The sequence below is a fragment of the Oncorhynchus kisutch genome, linkage group LG9 (genome assembly GCF_002021735.2).
Source record: "Oncorhynchus kisutch isolate 150728-3 linkage group LG9, Okis_V2, whole genome shotgun sequence".
In the NCBI taxonomy this organism is placed as follows: Eukaryota; Metazoa; Chordata; class Actinopteri; order Salmoniformes; family Salmonidae; genus Oncorhynchus; species Oncorhynchus kisutch.
In genome coordinates this window covers 2,451,453-2,464,708 of record NC_034182.2, presented here as the reverse complement: position 1 = coordinate 2,464,708, position 13,256 = coordinate 2,451,453, and the positions used below count along the sequence as shown (strand labels likewise).

The following is a 13,256-nucleotide window of genomic DNA, read 5'->3' as shown; positions in this document are numbered from 1 at the left end:
GATACCTACACACACTGACACACACAGCCGCTAAATATAAATACTAACCACGGGGTCAGAGTCGGAGAGAGAAGACGGAAAGGGTCTGGCTAGGAAGATTCTGTTTTAATCCTAAGACATTCCAAAAATGACAGTGAGGAACATGCTTTGGGACAAAGGTGCTGAAGTTTTAGAATTCAGTTTTTTCCTTATTCATTCAAACCTACTTGTGCTAACCAGATTTGCTGGCTCAGTCAAAAGCATCACAATAATCAAAAGTGACCAATGGGATGAGTTGCTTCTCGAAGGGAAACTGTTTAACACACAGCTTTTGTGGAGTTAGGTCTACTTTACTAGCTTAAATACTTGAGCGTCATTTGCAATAAAGAAATTAGGCCTATTTTCTCCACAATAACTCATAGAAAATATTGTATCCAAAATGGATGCTAGTGTACTTGATAGTGAACAAGAAACCAATTGGAACACATGATATAATGAATTAACTAGAAGACTTAAGACAGTGTTTTCAAAATGGATGCTCCATTATCAAATCAGTTTGTGTGTCACGTGCACCGAATACAACAGGTGTACTAGACCTTACAGTGAAATGTTTACTTACAGGCTCTAACCAATAGTGCTAAAAAGGTAATAGCTGAACAATATCCAATATACAAGTTCACTTCATGGAATAGACTCTGAAACAATAGGAAAACACTAACAGAAGGCAGTGTTGTGATTAGAGGTCTACCGATTATGATTTTTCTACGCCGATACCGATTATTGGAGGACCAAAAAAGCCGATACCGATTAATCGGCCATTTTTTTTTGTTGTTGTTGTAATAATGACAATTACAACAATACTGAATGAACACTTATTTTAATTTAATATAATACATCAATAAAATCAATTTAGCCTCAAATAAATAATGAAACATGTTCAATTTGGTTTAAATAATGCAAAAACAAAGTGTTGGAGAAGAAAGTAAAAGTGCCATATGTGCCATGTAGGAAAGGTGACGTTTAATTTCCTTGCTCAGAACATGAGAACAAGCTGGTGGTTCCTTTTAACATGAGTCTTCAATATTCCCAGGTAAGAAGTTTTTAGGTTGTAGTTATTATAGGACTATTAATCTCTCTACCATTTTGTATTTCATATACCTTTGACTATTGGATGTTCTTATAGGCACTTCAGTATTGCCAGTGTAACAGTATAGCTTCCGTCCCTCTCCTCGCTCCTACCTAGGCTCGAACCAGCAACACAACGACAACAGCCACCATCGAAGCAGCGTTACCCATGCAGAGCAAGGGGAACAACTACTAGAAGGCTTAGAGCGAGTGACGTTTGAAACGCTATTAGCGCGCGCTAACTAGCTAGCCATTTCACTTCGGTTACACCAGCCTCATCTCGGGAGTTGATAGGCTTGAAGTCAAATCAAATTTATTTATATAGCCCTTCGTACATAAGCTGATATCTCAAAGTGCTGTACAGAAACCCAGCCTAAAACCCCAAACAGCAAGCAATGCAGGTGTAGAAGCACGGTGGCTAGGAAAAACTCCCTAGAAAGGCCAAAACCTAGGAAGAAACCTAGAGGAACCAGGCTATGTGGGGTGGCCAGTCCTCTTCATAAACAGCGCAATGCTTGACGCACAAGAAAGAGCTGCTGGCAAAATGCAAAGAAAGTGCTGTTTGAATGAATGTTTACGCGCCTGCTTCTGCCTACCACCTCTCAGTCAGATACTTAGATTTATGTTTGTATGCTCAGTCAGATTATATGCAACGCAGGACACGCTAGATAATATCTAGTATTATCATCAACCATGTGTCGTTAACTAGTGATTATGTTTTTTTCATAAGATAAGTTTAATGCTAGCTAGCAACTTACCTTGGCTTCTTACTGCATTTGCGTAACAGGCAGTCTCCTTGTGGAGTGCAACGAGAGAGAGGCAGGTCGTTATTGCGTTGGACTAGTTAACTGTAAGGTTGCAAGATTGGATCCCCCGAGCTGACAAGGTTAAAATCTGTCCTTCTGCCCCTGAACGAGGCAGTTAACCCTCCGTTCCTAGGCCGTCATTGAAAATAAGAATGTGTTTTTAACTGACTTGTCTAGTTAAATAAAGGTATAAAATAAAAAATAAACACACTTTAAATCGGCGCCCAAAAATACAGATTTAATTCCGATTTAATCGGTCGGCCTCTAGTTGTGATAATGGACACATGTTTAATAGAATAAACACATTGTTTGGAGCACACACGCCAACTCAATGAAGACCGTGTTGTCAGATTGAACACAAGTGTTGTACTTAGACCTCATAAAATAAAGGCCATTACTCTAGGTCCAGGGCAGGTTTCATTGGTTTATTTCCAGTGAGAACAGAAACAGATCATCTGCAGTTAGATCATAGGTTCATCTAATCAAGTTGATTTTCTAATTTAATCTGAAGAAAGTGCCTGTGCGTCCAATCTTTGTAGAGACTACTGAATTGAATAAATTCTGCCATGCGACTGGTTTATCCCTCAAAGAATAACCCAAATGTGTGTCTGTATCCTGAGGAAGGTTGCTCCAGACAAAGGGACCTTGTCATCCCTTGTTTAGATTGAGTCAGTCAAAGGTGGATCTCCTGTGGGTCCGATGACAATACACACATCAGCAACGAACCGTGTGGTCAACCGAATGACGCGCACACACAGGGCCCCGGAGCAATGTAATATTTATGGCTCTGATGGAGGCAGGGAGAAGGTAAGTCTTACAGGCCCCAATTACAAAACCTGTGGAGACCATGGCCAAAAGTTGTGTGTGTGATACAAGCACACAGCAACACCAGCTATGACGGTGAAGAGGGGGTGAATCATGCTAATATAAATGAGGAGTATCGTTGTTAACCCTGGTGCCTTGGCTTAATTTAACCTGGCCTCGCCTAATACCTCAGCCACCTAATCATCCACTTCAATCCAGTTATTCTCCTTCAACTTCTGTTGTAAAATAATTGATTTAATACCTCTACTCTAGGGCAGATTCTAACAATGTTTTAGGGTATTTTTATACCTACCTATATCTTCTAGTATTTTTTTGTCCCATTTGAGACTGAACAACACAGCCAACAAAGATCAGCACACCATTTAGTCATGGAACATCTACAGTCGTGGCCAAAAGTTTTGAATGACACATATTAATTTCCAAAGTTTGCTGCATCAGTGTCTTGAGATTTTTGCCATATGATACTATGGAATACTGAAGTATAATTACAAGCATTTTATAAGTGTAAAGTATTTTATTGACAATAACATGAAGTTGATGCAAGAGTCAATATTTGCAGTGTTGACCCTTATTTTTCAAGACCTCCGCAATCCGCCCTGGCATGCTGTCAATTAACTTCTGGGCCACATCCTGACTGATGGCAGCACATTCTTGCATAATCAATGCCTGGAGTTTGTCAGAATTTGAGTTTTTTTTTTGTCTACCCGTCTGGGGAGTTTCCTGGCCATGGACCAAAAATATCGATGTTTTGTTCCCCGAGCCACTTAGTTATGACTTTTGCCTTATGGCAAGGTGCTCCATCATGCTGGAAAAGGCATTGTTCGTCACCAAACTGTTCCTGGATGGTTGGGAGAAGTTGCTCTCTGAGGATGTATTGGTACCATTCTTTATTCATGGCTGTGTTCTTAGGCAAAATTGTGAGTGAGCCCACTCCCTTGGCTGAGAAGCAACCCCACACATGAATGGTCTCAGGATGCTTTACTGTTGACATGACACAGGACTGATGGTAGCGCTCACCTTGTCTTCTCCGGACAAGCTTTTTTCCGGATGCCCCAAACAATCGGAAAGGGGATTTATCAGAGAAAATGACTTTTCCCCCAGTCCTCAGCAGTCCAATCCCTGTACCTTTTGCAGAATATCAGTCTGTCTCTGATGTTTTTCCTGGAGAGAAGTGGCTTCTTTGCTGCCCTTCTTGACACCAGGCGATCCTCCAAAAGTATTCGCCTCACTGTGCGTGCAGATGCACTCACACCTGCCTGCTGCCATTCCTGAGCAAGCTCTGTACTGGTGGTTCCCCGATCTCGCAACTGAATCAACTTTAGGAAACGGTCCTGGCGCTTGATGGACTTTCTTGGGTGCCCTGAAGGCTTCTTCACAACAATTGAACCACTCTCCTTGAAGTTCTTGATGATCCGATAAATGGTTGATTGAGGTGCAATCTTACTGGCATCAATATCCTTGCCTGTAAAGCCCTTTTTGTGCAAAGCAATGATGACGGCACGTGTTTCCTTGCAGGTAACCATGATTGACAGAGGAAGAACAATGATTCCAAGCATCACCCTCCTTTTAAAGCTTCCAGTCTGTTACTTGAACTCAATCAGCATGACCGAGTGATCTCCAGCCCTGTCCTCATCAACACTCACACCTGTGTTAACGAGAGAATCACTGTCAGCTGGTCCTTTTGTGGCAGGTCTGAAATGCAGTGGAAATATTTTGGGGGGATTCAGTTCATTTGCATGGCAAAGAGGGACTTTGCAATTAATCTGATCACTCTTCATAACATTCTGGAGTATATGCAAATTGCCATCATACAAACTGAGGCAGCAGAATGACACACATTAATATTTGTGTCATTATCAAGATTTGTCATTCTCAACTTTTGGCCACGACTGTAGATCCCAGTCGGCAGAAAAGTAACCTACATTAGAAAAAGCTAAAAAATATATCCTAGAAAGGTTAGTTCCCTTATATGGGCTAACTAAACAAAAGCTTGATCAGGAATGAGGTAGGTACAGGGGAAGTTTAATGAGCTGTTTCCAGTCATTCTGTGTGTGAGTGCGATAGGCCAGAGAAGCTGATCGGATCTTGCTACTTCCTTATGGCCACAGTTGGCAACACAACTGACCGAAGTATAAGAGTTCACTGTACCAGTGCTCTCTGTGTGTGTGTGGCCCATTCACACTGCCCCTCTGCTCCTCACGCTGTGCTGAGAGTCTTGACTACATGAATAATTTATTAGAAAGGTAGTTGCTGCCCCAAATCACAGATCTAGGATCAGCTTACCCTCCCCAATCCTAACCTCAACAGTTGGATGAATCGTGAAAACTGACCTCAGATCAGCATGTAAGGGTTACTTAATCTTATTGTCTTCAATATGGTATAGCCTATGGGTTGTGATGTGGGACAAATGAATCATGCTATATAAGTTACCAGGCCATCGGTTGTATCAGTTGTGAATCTGTCTAGCAGTTATTAAAATATTGGTTAAAGGATGTTATTTAAATGTTGGCTGAATGTTGCAGCACAGTTGGGAGCTTTTGATCTGGTCCTATTTAAGAGTATGGTACTTCTATCTGTGTCAGATTAGCTGCCTGCCAACCAGGTAGATAATAAGATTACAGCAGTCAAACCGTGGCAGTCTGCTTCATTAACATTTGTCTGTGTGTGTTGTCGTGCTTAGGTTGTGGTGTAATGTAGATCGATAAAATGAGAGTTAACGTAGTCAAACAGGCTGTATATGGAGACACACACTTGTGGTGTACGAACACACACCGGTTGTTGTGTGGAATGTGCATTGATAAAATATGTGAGTTACTGGGAATTCTTTATCTGTAAACAGTAATTAAGACAATGACCTTTTGCCTGGTATGTGGGTGTTTGGCTGACTACTAACCACAAACTGTGTTAGGGAGTCTAGGGACTTTGGCACAAGGTCATGGGCACAGTGTGTGTTGGAGCTTTGAGCGGGGCCTAGCGATGGAACCCACCCATGCGCACCCCGGACACACACCCGTTGGTTACAGTTGAGACAGTGTGACACTAAAGTTCTCACACCCTTGAGTACGGTTTTAAGAGGCAGCAGACATGTCACTGTCTCCCTCTTTTCCAAGTCTGTAATATGACTTTCAGCAGAACTCTATAATGTTCCATAACAGGCCTATAGGCCTACCTCTCTGTTTCACTATCTGGTCTCTCCTCGGTACTGGTATTTATTAGGATCCTCATTAGCTGCTGCAAAAGCATCATCTACTCTTCCTGGGGTCCACATGAAACATTACATAGTACAGAACATTATTGGTCAAGGACTGAAATACATACATTTAAAACATCACACCTAACCTACATATCCGTACATACACAATATCTACGTCTAATACATAGTACAGTGCAAATGACAATAGAAGGGATGTATATAAAATGGTTGTCTCTCTCCACAGTCCTCTTTGTGCAGTAAGGTGTTCTTTTTATCTGGTTTTAATCCGAGCTTGAGTTACCTGGGGTGGCAGAGTTCCATGTAGTCATGACTATTTAACACTGCGTTTCCCAGCCTCTGTTCTGGACCTGGGGACTGTGAAGAGACCTCCGATTGCATGTCTTGGGCTGTACCGATGAGTGTCCAAACTGTGCCGACTGCATGAACAGACCGTTCGGTACCATCAATACCTCACACAAAGACCAATAGTGATGCAGTCAATCTATCCTCAACTTTGAGGCAGGAGAGATTGACATGCATACTGACATTCACCTCCATGTACATCTAAGTGCGATACGTGCTGCTTTGATCTGAATCAACTGCAATTTACCGATGTCCTTCTTTGCCGCACATGACCACACCGCTGGGCAGTAGTCAAGGTGGAACAAAACTAGGGCCTGTTGGATCTGTCTGGACAGACCTCTTCCCATTTTTTAGCAACTATTGAGTCTATGTTCTGACCATGAAAGCTTGCTATCTAGGGTTACACCCAGCAGTTTAGTCTCCTCAACTTGCTCAATAGCCACATGATTAAATAATAGATTTAAACAAGGTTTAGCGTTGAGAGAGTAATTTCTCCCAAAAATTATGCTTTTAGTTTTGATATTTAGCACCAGCCTATTGCTAGATGTCCATTCTAAAACTGACTGGAGATCAATGTTAAGTGTCTCAGTTATTTATTTTACTGTTGTAGCCGACGTGTATACTATTGAGTCGTCATCGTACATAGACAAACAGGCCTTATTCAAGGTCAGTGGAAGGTCATTTGTAAAAACAGAAAACAATGGCCCTAGCAGGCTGCCCTGCGGTACACCACTCTGAAATTAATTTGTATGAGATAGGTTTCCATTAATGAAAACCCTCTGAGTTTTATTAAATAGGTAACTCTCAGTCCATAATAAGGCAGATGATGCAAATCCATAACACCGAAGTCTTTTTCAGGAATAGGTTATGATCAATGACATCAAAAGCTGCACTGAAGGCTAACAAAACAGTTCCCACTATCTTCTCGATATCAATTTCTTTCAGCCAATCAGTCATTTGTCAGTGCCGAGCATGTTGATTGCCCTTCCCAATAAGCATGCAGAAAGTTGGTTTTTAATTAGTTTTCTGTAAAAAAAACTTTAATTGATCAAACAATTTTTCCCAAAAGTTTGCTCACCACTTTTAACAGGCTGATTTGGTTGGCTCCCTTGTCTCTCTTATAGACTATCCCTCTGTCTTTCTTTCCTTGTCCATTATCTTTCTTGTCCGCTCTCTGCCTTTATTTTTCTCTTCTCCCTGGTGGTAAGGGAGAGAGAGGGACTGTACTTTAATGAATTGTGCCAATAAAGATAGGAGAGAGGTTAAATGCAATCCTCTTTCGCTTCGTCTCTCCCTCCCGAAAGTAAGGGTGTCTTGTATTTGTAGTTATGATGATGTATGTTAAGGGCTTCTTTCCTTGATGATGAATGAATAACAACAATACTCATTTTCTACTCTCCCATCCTCTCCTTTCTCCTCCCCCTGCAGGTTTGCTAAGAACCTGTCCCCAGACAAGATCAACCTGAGCACGTTGAAGGGCGAGGGCCAGCTCACCAACCTGGAATTGGATGAGGAGGTACTGCAGAGCATGTTGGACCTGCCCACCTGGCTGGCCATCAACAAAGTGGGCTGCAACAAGGCTGCCATCCGGGTAAGAGAGAGGGAGACATGCGCACATACACCTGCACTCTGGGCGGTGCTTTTGCCCTTTGTCACTCTCCTCAGATGAACCCCACCATCTTAGTCCATATTTCAATTTTACTGTCGGCTACCTCTCACCCTGCCCACCCCCCTCTCTCACCCGCAATCTCACTCTCCCACTCTTTCATTCTCCCTTCTCTCTTAATGTTAGCGGTGGATATAGAAGTGCACTGAGATGAACTGTCTGTATGCGCACATCATCTGACACTCCCTGGAGATGGTGAATGGAGCAGAATAACAACAAACTCTGTTAGTCAGGTTTCTACTACCAGCCTTCTCCTTCCTCTTCTGAAACCCCTTCTGTTTTCTTTGCCCTAATGATTCTCTCTTGTATTTTATCTCTGCTGTCTTGGGTCTTCATCTTATCCCTGTCTCATGACCTTCCCTTTTACATAGCAGGCAATATATTCTAATAAGTAGAGTGGGGAGCTGCCCAGCGTTGAAACTGTTAAAGGATAAAGTTTTGCCTTCTGAAATTGCCTTGAGTTATGTCTGTCTGGCTGTTCTCCTAGACGAGGCCCATTTGAGTGTCACTAACTTAGCTTTATTGATGTGTCACACTCGCTGTGCGTTGTCCTTGGTGTAATGCTGCGGTCGCAATGGCCCAATCATTGAGGTAATGCGTGCTGCATACGTGTGTACCTGGTCCTCGGTGGCCATGCTCTTCCTCTGCTGAGCAGACTTGTACATCGCTGAGTGACTTGGCGTACTGGACCATGGCTTTGAGCTGTGAGTCAGTCAGCACCCACAGCAGGTCATCTAGGATCAGGATCAGCTTAGAGGCCACCACGTTACAGTCATTGGAGTTTTGCCAGTGCGTCACAGAGTTCTGGTCATCTAGCCTAAAGGAACAGTGGGTTTGGTCATCTAGCCAATAGGAACGGTGAAATTGTGGGCGTGGCCCACTTAGCCGGGGAGGACCTGTGGGCGTGGCCCACTTAGCCGGGGAGGACCTGTGGGCGTGGCCCACTTAGCCGGGGAGGACCTGTGGGCGTGGCCCACTTAGCCGGGGAGGACCTGTGGGCGTGGCCCACTTAGCCGGGGAGGACCTGTGGGCGTGGCCCACTTAGCCGGGGAGGACCTGTGGGCGTGGCCCACTTAGCCGGGGAGGACCTGTGGGCGTGGCCCACTTAGCCGGGGAGGACCTGTGGGCGTGGCCCACTTAGCCGGGGAGGACCTGTGGGCGTGGCCCACTTAGCCGGGGAGGACCTGTGGGCGTGGCCCACTTAGCCGGGGAGGACCTGTGGGCGTGGCCCACTTAGCCGGGGAGGACCTGTGGGCCAAGCGGAACCTGCAGCTTATAGCTGCCACTGATTTAGATGCCAGCATGCATACAGTCGCGCACACCATCTTCTGTTACAATACACATGCCCATCCTCATTGGAGCAGGGACACACAAACCCACAACTCAGGCACCCAAAAACTGTTCATTTCCATGTCTAAATCTCTGCTTCAAACTCACCTACAGGCGCAGGCTCTGCTAAACCATTTCAGTTCAATGACTGAAGAAGTCAAATACAGTTTTAGTGTAGTAATTCAATTAGCGCCACATATCTAAATATTTATTTCAGTGTTTATAGCCTTTTAACGGGGAGTCACTCGTTGTGGGGGAAGATGAACATGCCCACATCTGCAGATTACTCTTTGGTGTAAAAGCTATTTGATTTGACATGGGCATGATTAAGAGGGTCTGCTCAGAGGGATTAGTGTAGTTTGGGGAGGAGTGGAATGTGCTGGCACTGACTGCTTCTCTAAACTGTCTCCTTGATTCATTCTCTCAGCCTGGCTTTCTCATTTCAGCTGATTTACATTCACAGCGATTACATTTATTTCAGGAATAGACGCATTCAAATGTATTTCAGAAAAATCTATAAGAAATATGTGACTGTATTTAGCATATAGGTTAAATACAAGAAAATATTATCATATTATGGCTGTGCCGATGTTGTTGGGCTGACTAGATTGCAGGTGTATGATATTGAACCAATATTACTGTCACGTATCGGAGCTTGGCTGGCTGACTCTAATTCCTTCATTGACAGATCCCATGGACCAAGCTGAAGACCCACCCCATCTCTCTGGTAAGTCCCGCCCTCCTTTCCCCTATTGCTGACACGTTACCCCCACCTCAACTCCACAGCGTGCTCGGGAGGCGAAGGTTGAGTCATTCGCCCCCCCCCAAACTGCGCTTCTTAACACCCGCCCTCTTAACCCGGAGGCCAGCCGCACCAATGTGCCAGAGGAAACACCGCTCACCTGACAACTGGAGGCGCCCGGCCCGCCACAAGGAGTCGCTGGAGTGCAATGAGCCAAGTAAAGCCCCCCCCCCCCCCGACCAAACCCTCCCCTAACCCGGACGACGCTGGGCCAATTGTGCCCCGCCCTATGGGACTTCCGATCACGGCCGGTTGTAATACAGCCCGGGATTGAACCCGGGTCTCTAGTGACGCAGTGCCTTAGACCGCTGCGCCACTCGGGAGGCCGGTGTGCAAGGCTCTTGATCCAACCCTGTTCAAACACCAGTCAGCTTATCCAAGGTCCTGTTGAGCAGCAGATTTCTTTGCAATAGGGTGTGTTCGAGTAGGGCTGGACCAAAAGCCTGCACACCCAGTAGCTCTCTTGGAATCTCCTGGAGGATGGTTGGCCCACCCTGCAACATTACAATTACAACCAAATACTTTTTATGTCTTTATAAAATAATATCCTCATTCAATGAACCAGGGATCAAATGTCTGAGGTGGGCGAGGTAGTTAACTAAGATGTTTATCTATTTGTCAGGCAAAAATATTCCGCATTGAGGGGAGATCTTGACAGTAGTAGTTACTTGTCAATTAAGCTATTTTAAGAATATATATTTATAATTGTCAGAATTACATGGCCAGTATTGAAAAGAGGAGAATCAAAGTCCCAGTCATGTGAAATCCATAGATTAGGACCTAATGACTTTATATCAATTGACTAATTTCCTGATTGTTTATATTTTTGTTCAGTATAGTTAACCAGACAAACTTACCCTGTTATTATTTTACCTGCTGCACAAATACCTGTCTCTCTTCCAACTCTGACAACAGCACACTGGCACACGCAGGCGATGTGAACACCAGGACTTTTCCAGGATTTGCATTGCTGACCAAAAATGAGCTATAACTGGGCAAATAAATCATTAATTAGCAATAAATATCAACAAATGTGCAAACACGGGTATGTTCGCTTTGATCTCAAAAACACATCTCGTGACTGATTGAAAGACTGCACGTGCCTGTCAATAAAGGCCTACAGTAATTATCCTCTGAAGTGCTCTGCAGAGATTGAGGCCAGTGTGCTATACACTAATCTGGATGCCACTCATCCTCTTCTGATGGGAGTAGCCTCATTGTGCAAAAATCAAAAAATCAATTTTTTTTTTCTTGTTCATTCCAACTTAATCTGTTCTTCATGTCCGACTATTTAAAAAAACATTATTTTTTTTACTTTCATGGGCAAGCAGACAACCGTTAATGTCTTGCCCTGGTGTGTGTGTGGTAATCGTCTGCATCTCTGTCTCCCAGACCCTGGACAAGGTGGTAATGGAGATGAGCACCTGTGATGAGCCCCGCCCTCCAAATGGCCCGTCTCCCATAGCAACGGCCTCGGGGCAAAGGTGGGAGCTGGTGCTCTTTCTCTCTTTTTCTCCCCCCCTTTCAGAGGGTAGTTGTGTGTAAGTGCATGGTGTCTGTCTGCCTGTTCTTGTGCAATGGGGCTGAAAAATACTTTACAATACTTTAAAAAACACCTGCATTCAGTTCATCCAAATCCAGCCTTCAATTGCCTACCTCCTCCTCTTCCCCCGCTCCCCCAGTGAGTATGGCTTTGCTGAGAAGGTGGTGGAGGGCATCTCTCTGTCCATCAACTCCATCGTGGTGAAGATCAGTGCCAAGGCGTTCAACGCCTCCTTTGAGTTGAGCCAGCTGCAGGTCTACTCTGTCAACACCAGCTGGAGCCTGTCAGACCTCCGCTTCACACGCATACATGACCCACACAGAGGAGAGGTGGGTGCACTGCATACACGCATAGAAGTGTATGTAACCGCCGTAACCCTGTGTGTGTAACCATGGCTACCTGTGCGCCCCTCAGATCCTGACGTTTAAGGAGATCAGCTGGCAGATGATCCGCATCGAGGCGGATGCCATCCAGAGTGCCCAGAACGAGATGCTGAGTGCCCCCATCCGCCTCATCACCAACCAGTCCAAGATCAGAGTCACCCTGAAGAGACGGGTACAATACGCCACACACATGCGGGCATGGAAACACACACTTAGGTGCAAACACACACACACCAGTCTCATCATCAACCAGTCCAAGATTAGATGTCACTCTGAAGAGGCCGGAAGGACGAACACACAGCACACTGATACACACTGACCCGAAATCAGTGGCACTCTGAAGAGACTGGTAGGACACATACGACACAGTCACACGTGCACACACATTCGCCTCATCACCAACCAGTCCAAGATCAGTTGCTCTCAAGAGACTGGTACGACACACACACGGCGCAGTCACACACTCACTCAGAACAGTCCTTGGTCTAATAGAATAGAGAACAGTATGTGGGCCAACAGCCTGCAGAATCAGCTTCAGTAAACAAAGATCTTTATCTCACACACAAGCAAGCCCTGCAGCCACTGTGTGTTTAAACAGACAAAAGTGTGTGTGGATTGTATGCACACTCCTTTGTCTGTGTGTGTGAAAACAAAGATGTACCAGATGACTGTGTGCTGAGTATGTACTTTCTCCAGTTAGTCAGTCAGTCAGTCATGGAGTGTGTGTGTAGTCAGTCATGGAGTGTGTGTGTAGTCAGTCAGTCAGTGATATGGAGTGTGTGTTTTCTCCAGTCAGTCATGGAGTGTGTGTAGTCAGTCAGTCAGTCATGGAGTGTGTGTAGTCAGTCAGTCAGTCATGGAGTGTGTGTAGTCAGTCAGTCAGTCATGGAGTGTGTGTAGTCAGTCAGTCAGTCATGGAGTGTGTGTTGTAGTCAGTCAGTCAGTCATGGAGTGTGTGTTGTAGTCAGTCAGTCAGTCATGGAGTGTGTGTTGTAGTCAGTCAGTCAGTCATGGTCATGGAATGTGTGTTTTCGTCAGTCAGTCAGTCAGTCATGGATATGGAGTGTGTGTTTTCGTCAGTCAGTCAGTCAGTCAGTCATGGATATGGAGTGTGTGTTTTCAGTCAGTCAGTCAGTCAGTCAGTCATGGATATGGAGTGTGTGTTTTCTCCAGTCAGTCAGTCAGTCATGGAGTGTGTTGTCAGTCAGTCATGGATATGGAGTGTGTGTAGTCAGTCAGTCA

The 13,256-nt window shown here is 44.7% G+C and overlaps 1 protein-coding gene across 3 annotated transcripts in view; it reads left to right on the top strand.

The window, feature by feature from the left end:
* The window catches only part of LOC109896549 (UHRF1-binding protein 1-like), a 43,258-nt gene that overhangs the window by 4,326 nt on the left and 25,676 nt on the right, over positions 1–13,256 (top strand). For all 3 annotated transcript variants that reach the window (XM_031831474.1, XM_031831473.1, XM_031831475.1), the window contains exons 2-6: positions 7,720–7,882; positions 9,975–10,013; positions 11,481–11,572; positions 11,771–11,960; positions 12,046–12,186. In XM_031831474.1, coding sequence (XP_031687334.1) covers positions 7,720–7,882; positions 9,975–10,013; positions 11,481–11,572; positions 11,771–11,960; positions 12,046–12,186 — 625 coding nt within the window. The remainder of the gene's footprint in view (positions 1–7,719; positions 7,883–9,974; positions 10,014–11,480; positions 11,573–11,770; positions 11,961–12,045; positions 12,187–13,256) is intronic.